Source organism: Lolium rigidum, chromosome 1 (genome assembly GCF_022539505.1).
Source record: "Lolium rigidum isolate FL_2022 chromosome 1, APGP_CSIRO_Lrig_0.1, whole genome shotgun sequence".
NCBI classification, from domain to species: domain Eukaryota; kingdom Viridiplantae; phylum Streptophyta; class Magnoliopsida; order Poales; family Poaceae; genus Lolium; species Lolium rigidum.
The window spans coordinates 341,850,675-341,858,752 of record NC_061508.1 but is presented as its reverse complement, the minus strand read 5'-3'; the positions used below and the strand labels follow the sequence as shown (position 1 = coordinate 341,858,752).

General features: G+C 40.7%; 1 protein-coding gene across 1 annotated transcript; it reads right to left on the bottom strand.

Moving 5' to 3' along the window:
• Positions 1-5,542: 5,542 nt before the first annotated feature.
• Positions 5,543-7,084, bottom strand: LOC124684477 (disease resistance protein RGA2-like). The gene has a single exon (XM_047218782.1). It carries the CDS (start codon positions 7,082-7,084, stop codon positions 5,603-5,605), a length of 1,482 nt encoding a protein of 493 aa, XP_047074738.1. The 3' UTR covers positions 5,543-5,602.
• Positions 7,085-8,078: the final 994 nt, after the last annotated feature.

Genomic DNA, 8,078 nt, shown 5'->3' with positions numbered 1-8,078 from the left:
CCTATGTCACGTCACCTTCACACTACGAAAGGAGGCATAGATCACATCAATACCATCATAGCAATAGTTAACTTCATAATCTACAAGAGATCACAATCATAGCCTACGCCAAGTACTACACGATGCACACACTTGTCACCATTACACCGTGCGGGAGGAATAAACTACTTTAATAACATCACTAGAGTAGCACACGGATAAATTGTGATACAAAGCACATTGCAATCATAAAGAGATGTAAATAAGCACTTCACTATGCCATTCATAACCGTGAATAAGTATTACGTGAAATATAGCCTAAGAGACCCACACGGTGCACACACTTGTCACCTTTACACACGTGGGACAAGGAGTCTCCGGAGATCACATAAGTAAAACCCACTTGACTAGCATAATGACATCTAGATTACAAGCATCATCATATGAATCTCAATCATGTAAGGCAGCTCATGAGATTATTGTATTGAAGTACATAGGAGAGAGATTAACCACATAGCTACCGGTACAGCCCCGAGCCTCGATGGAGAACTACTCCCTCCTCATGGGAGACAGCAGCGTTGATGAAGATAGCGGTGGTGTCGATGGAGGAGCCTTCCGGGGGCACTTCCCCATCCCGGCGGTGTGCCGGAACAGAGACTCCTGTCCCCCAGATCTTGGCTTCGCGATGGCGGCGGCTCTGGAAGGTTTTCTCTGGTTTCGTCGAACCTGTAGGGTTTTCGCGACGGAGACTTTAAGTAGGCGGAAGGGCAAGGTCGGTGGAGTCCTGGTGGGGCCACACACTAGGCCGGCGCGGCCAGGGCTTGGGCCGCGCCGCCCTACTGTGTCCCCACCTCGTGGCTCCACTTCGTTTCCCCTTCGGACTTCTGGAAGCTTCGTGGAAAAATGGGGCCACACACTAGGCCGGCGCGGCCAGGGCTTGGGCCGCGCCGCCCTACTGTGTCCCCACCTCGTGGCTCCACTTTGTTTCCCCTTCGGACTTCTGGAAGCTTCGTGGAAAAATAGGACCCTAGGCGTTGATTTCGTCCAATTCCGAGAATATTTCCTTACTAGAATTTCTGGAACCAAAAACAACAGAAAACAGCAACTGGCCCTTCGGCATCTCGTCAATAGGTTAGTTCCGGAAAACGCATAAATATGATATAAAGTATGTATAAAACATGTAGATATCATCAATAATGTGGCATGGAACATAAGAAATTATCGATACGTCGGAGACGTATCAGAGGTGTGGATATCTTTTGTTCGCAATTCATACACTAGAGGAAAAGGATCGAAGAAACACTTTTGTTCGCATTTCATACTCCTCCGCCCATTAATAGATGTCCGATGATTCGTCTAAATTTGGATATATCTATGCACTAAAGTGTGTTTAGATACATTAGAATTTAGACAAAATTTTGACATTAAAAGATGGACGGAGGTAGTACATGGAATTTTCTATTAGTTAGTAAAATAAATTTGATATTTTTTATTTCTAAAACCTCCGCGAGTTATTTGCTTGCGTAGTACATTGTAGAATACTCTGTAAAAATGTATACACATACCATAGGTGGGAACACAGGTTAACACATTATATACATTAAACGACATAACTTAAGCTGCGGTAGTAACGTGATACGTTACATTTAGTGGGTGAATTCATCGTAATAAAATATTTTGTTAAATGTTTCATAATAAATAAACAACTATTGCGATGAAATAAAGTTCTAATTTAGCAAAAGAAATTTGTATTTGTGATGATAAATCGAAAATGTATATCACAAATGGGCATACACTCAAATTGCCAATTATTATTATTATTGTATTTAGAATAGTATATATCCTTTTGCTAGGTCTAGATCAACCGAGAATTGAGTTAGTTATAGACACCTTCAAAACCATTAGATTTGCATTGAGACTCGTGCACATGACAATTACACATGGGTGTACATTTACATCTAGGTATGCAATTGCATATCTTTTTTTCCCAATTTCACATAAATTGTACTCCCTGTCATCCATAATAAGTGTTAGGTGTAATTAAGTTAGTTCTAGATCGACGGAGAATTAGTTGTATCCTACTATGTAAGTTTAAGAATGTATCCATAAAGAGTGATGTGTTATGGAAAAGTAAAATAGTTTAATATAAATAAGTGAATGCAATCATATTTAACTCGGCATGGGTCTACAACATTTGATGGGATTTTTATATAATTGAAAGTTAAATTGCAGAAAAAACAATAAATAAAGTTTCTATTGCGCAAAACTATATTTGTTCATTGTTTCATATAAACAAACACAAGATTATATGGTTGTTGACACAACATCACAAGCCCTAGTTAAGTTCGGCAAAGATCTGGGCAGTTTTAAAACTATGTTGGGGAAGATGATTTCTTAAGGCAAGAATTTCAAAGAGACCCACTACAACTTTCCGAAGATTACAGAAGAGGACCTCAATACTTTCCTGGCCAATGAAGAGCTAGATGCAACCAAGAACCGCCAGACATGGAGGAAGGGGGACGCGACATATATATAGTTGTCGACATTAAAAACACTAGGATAAGTACCCAACCGGGAGTCAAAGAGATTTTCCAGGTACCGTATAACAAAGTAATAGAAACCAAGGAACTTGTCATGGACCTCAAGATGGTAAGTGATGTAGTTTAGGCACTTAAAAATTCGCTTTGCATGCCCTTCCTAATAAAATGCAATGCATGCCTACGGTTGGACACTGATTTCTCCATGTGAAAATCTTACGTAAAAAAATAAGTAAGCTTCCGTTTCGTTACATTTCCGTCCAAACTCATGCAATCCGTGAAATACAAAGTTCCGCGAAATTCTAGGTAATCTCCCATGATTAAAGCATCGTTGGCATGCATTCCGCAATAAACGCCAATGCATGTCTACACTCTACCGTGGAAGAAAATCTATTTTTGGTCCTCAAACTTTACTAGAGGTTTACTTTTCGTCCAAGATATTTGTTTAGGTACAAAATGAATCCTAAACTTCTCTGTTCGATCAAACGCTTAATTTTGCTGATTTTTGTGTATATACTACAAAGAAAAACATATCCGTAACTAACCTAGACCGATCCCAGCCTTGCAAAAATATCCTCTTGGTCAAAATAACCGCTGAGTCATCTCTCGATTTTCCAGCGTCTCACAAAGTCAAGCTCCTTGGCGGACTCGAGCACGGCTAGCTTGTCTGCCGTCGCGGTCGCCCATTGCGTCGTCCCACGTGTTCACCCACGTCCCTTTCGTCCGCTGCGTCGTCCCGGAGTTTGATACAGGGATCCTGATCCGCATTCGCGGGCGGCCGGATACGCGTCACGTCGCAACGCCGTTGTTTGAACGCTCGCTACTTCCATTTTCCGTTGAACATGCAACTAGCAAAGAGCAAACAGGGCTGGATAAGCAGAAATCAAATTGTCTAGTCCGAGACCTAAGCCGCCACCTCTGGAAAAAACAGCCGCACCTCCACCATCTCCAGCATAGATCCGTTTCCTCTCTTTCGGTCAGCCTGTTGACGAAGGACCAAAATAATCTGAGGTAGGACGACGAACTATTGAAAAATGATGCAAAGACAAAAAAAAAAACAATAGTCATTATGTCACAAATGATTCTAACACATCACTTAGAACAATAGAAATATAAATATATTTGATTATAATTGGAACCTACAAACATAAATTTCATCTTAATGGCAAAGCTTTACCTTAAAGAAATATCTTCTGCGTTCTATGGATCGAGACTTATAAACTTCCTTCGTTTGATGTGCAACTCAACCTTGATGATCTTTATCACCGAAAATACATTTGAATTCCTATCGTTGTCGCCGAAAAAGGCAAAACCAATTCAATGAGCTCATAATATCACCGGAGGAAACATGTTATGCCTTTGAAATATCAAGAAATCTTTAAAACCGCCAATTCTCAGCGTATAAATAACAAATAGCTCAGTATTATCTGGTATATAGTAATATTCATGATAAATCTTTGCATGTTAAGCAATCGTATTCACATTAAACCTAGAAAATAAATTTATATTTTTTATACCTTGTTCATGTTCTCGGTTTGAAGTCGGTTTTGTGCAATATTCACTAAAACAAGCATAATTTTTTCATCTGAAACCCATTTTTAATGTACAACCACTCAAATTGTTCAGAAAAAACATGTGCATCTAAATGCATTCGCTGAATATTAAGGTAGGAGGCTGTCCTGCCTTAACCAAAGGGGAGCTTCACCCTTGCTTGTGGCGTCAGTAAGGGTGTATATTTCAATCTATGCTTTGAATTTTTAATATAAGTAGTCTTCTATAGATTAGATTAGTGTTTGGTAGCTGTTTTTTTTCCTCCTCCTCAATGAAGATGGCACTGTCTACAACGTGATCTTCTTCCATACGTCAATTTGGAAGGTTAAATTTCTCTAGGTATGATCTTTCATATCTTACTTCGTCGGATCAATTTTGGATTTTTTTTTCTATGGTTTTTGCGAGGAGATTTGTCATCGCAATTACGTCCTCGATAATGATGATTCATATTTTCGTCTCCCGGTAACATTAACCAAGTTGTTGATTTGTTTAGTTGTTTTCTCCTAAAATATTAGTGTTGATACTCTTTCTCATGTTGATTGATTAATTTAATGGCTGCACGTGTAGCCTGGCATTGAAGCAAAAAAATAAAATTATGAAACAATCTTCGTTGGTATTTACAGGTACTTGATGACATCTATATCATTTTTCTACGAAAAATGTACAAGATTGTATCCTGAAAGAAGAAAGAGTTTGAAGATCTCAAATATTTTTTTAGACTTTATTTTATAACCACTGAAGATAGCGCATTTATCTTTCTTATATACTATTTTCTACTTTAAATATATATATATAATTTTATTTTCCTTGAAGGGGCCGTCGATCCAAGAAATAGCTAGGGCTACCGCCTCCTAAGAAAGTCGAGGAGGAGCCGGAGCCTGGGGTGCTGCTCTGCGATTGCAAGGATCCGACTGAGTTCGCTGGACTGGCACTGCGCGAGTCATTCGACATTCCTCTAACGAAGACGATGGGCTTCAACGGGGCCTAATCAGCGTGAGAAAAAACGGCAGTGTCATCGACATTGTCGATCACGATGAGGAGGACAGCTTCGGCGACTTCTCCAACTCGGTAGGATTTAATTTTAAGTTTTTATCAATTTTTGTTCAAATATGTAACATATACCTATAAATTTGAATGAAAACCATCATCTTCGTTTGATTTTTTTGTTTACTTTGACTCAACCCCTATAAATTAGTGGGCACACTGATGTGAATAGTCCCTCCCAATGTGTTGTTATCGTGTGCCGGAGCCCCAATAGCGCACTGCCAGCATTGCTGCCGATCACAATTTGAGGCGTACCGGTGGAGATGCTCTCGATTTGGGGAGTAAGAACCTATTGGATACATCGAAAGATCAATTTTTCAATGATCGGCACCTAAAGTAGTCACTACAGGATAAAGTACTAACTTGCATCTCCTCATGTTGTTGCACAAGCATCAACCATGCATCAGCTTGAGAGTCTTGAATTGACGCAGCACACAGTTACAAACAAAATTGAGTGAACAAATCAAAGACTAGACAATTAACCACAGCTGCTACTCAACTCTTTTTGGAAGCGCTTGCATCCCACAGTTAAACATGTAGTTGTAGTGAGGCGGCAGGTGTGATGTCAGTGCACGGACCTTGAATTCGGCTGGAGGCCTAACCCTTCCAAACAAAAGGTCTTGCACGCTCATCGTCTTCGGATCTTCGGCTTCAGTTTCAGCAGAACATGTCTGGTAAGCAGAGAAAATTACAAAGTATTCGGAAGAAGTTTTGTTCGCTCTCCTGAGATATGCCGGCTCCTCGTACTCCCAAGCATCAGAAAAACGTTCCCCATACAGCAAGACATTCTTCTGATGGATATTCCGGAGGGTTGCAAGGGCCATGCTCCAGAAACGGAGGTTAAAGTTTGCTTTCAGTAGTCCACTGTAGATGTTCGCACCCAGCAAGCACCCATTCAACAGCCTGGCAATGTCCATGGCTATTGTTGTGAGCTCCGGGTGGTCCTCTGCGCTGGTGCTCCCAAAAGTACGCACCTTGAAGAAGTACCAGTATGCTTCCCGTGTAAAGAACTGTAACCTGAGGGGATGTGTGGTTCCAAAGCTTGCAATCTTGTCGGATCGGCTTGCAACTATGATCTTGCTGCCGCTCACGGTGCCACATCTAGCTTCTGAATACAACCTTTTCCATAAAGACTCTTTGATATCCAAAAGTTGATCGATGATGATCAGTGTCCTTCCACCGCCCATGCCACAGTTTTGATGTTTGATTCTACCTCCATCTCTTATGGTCTCTACACTTTCAGCTTTAAGATCATCGCTACTGAAACACAAAATCTGAGAGAAGTGGTTGCGCACCCTTGCATCTTCGCAAGCGTGCTCGATCAGGGTGCTCTTTCCAACTTTAGATGGACCGATGATCGGCAGGACAGCCAGATCTTCACCAGCGCCTGGGGCACTCTCCTCCTGCAATAGGAAGTACATGATACGTTCCATCTCCATCTGGCGTCCAAACATGCACTTGTTCAGAAGCAGATACATGCTATATGGTTGCCGGTGCAAACGTGGGCATCTGCTTAGAAATATGACAAACTCACTCATATCTTCAATGGTGTCCCTTACGCTGCCAAGAACTTGCTCCAGAAGCTTAGCTTGCCCTGCACCTCTTCTGTTGCCTCTGAAGAGACAAACACGCTTGGCAGGGTTGAACCCAGATGGGGTAAAGGAGTAAATGACATCATGATCTTTTCTTCTGTCTTCTCCATTATGAGCTTGGCAACTGAAGATGTCGAGGGTGTAATACCCCGTGTACATCTCCTTCTTTAGTGTGCTGAGTTGATGCAGCATGGCCTGGCTTGCGATGAGCCGGACATCTGCCTCCTCAACAACGACTCGAAGCCGCAGTACCAGTCGTTGCAGGCTGCGCAGCCTCTCCTCCTCGGTTGGCGCTGCCCTCTGTTTCAGGTATCTATCCACGAGGAAAGACATGGATCTACTGGCAAGTTCAGCCATAGTTGTAAAAAATATTGTCTCCATGTATGTGTGTTTGAAACCCTGGTCTTAGTGCTTCATGAGCAATGTGCTACTGCAACAGATCAATGAGGAGCTATGTATATCTCAAACTTCTAAGAGGACCTCGGCTAGTCAAAAGGGCATAATAGTAAGAAAATAAAGAGCTGATGTGGAACAAAGACTTGTCTTCCTGAACATTTTGAACTTTCAACTTAGCATGCCACTAGAATGCATATCTTTTTCCTGCTTGGCAAACATTTTTTAAACATTACAAAAGTCATCTGTCCATAGAAATCTAAATTACTAGAAGCAAGGAACATAAAGTAGAGTAGAACCTTTTATTACAAGAAAAGAGAAATCGTTATATTTTGTTTGATCTTAATATTGTGCAAACTGAGAAAACATATGACAGCATAGCAATACGGAAGGTAAACACATGTTTTTAATATATGGAGGAACAGTGGAAGGCCATGAGTAGAGGCTGGCGACAGATGAGAACATAAACTCAATTAGAACATGTGACATGTCTGACGTGCTCAGTCGATTCCGATACCATAGTAAGAAGATAAAGATAAATGACGCATGTATCTAATTAGAAAACATGTAGATAAAGAATTGATAAATATAACTGAAAACTAAAATCTAAAAGCACACTATACAAAAAAAAAAGCACATGACTCAAGATGGCATATGCCTGACTTTGTATGACAAGTTCCCCTAAATTAGCCCTACTGCTGTTCAGATTGAAGATACAGAAACACTGTGATACTACTTTGAACAACACTGACTAAGCATGCTTTTTTTTTGTGTAAATGAATACACTACTTTTGTTGTGATCACTAATCAGTACTTCAAATTTCTTAACTAATCTTATTTACAGAGCAGCCGCTAAATAATGGATAAAAAACACATAGCTGCTTGTGCACTTTTTGCACAGATTAAGTGTGGGCACCTGTAAAGGGGGAAAACAATCAGCCAATATCATGACTAAAATTGTAGACAGATCTTCTGATATAGC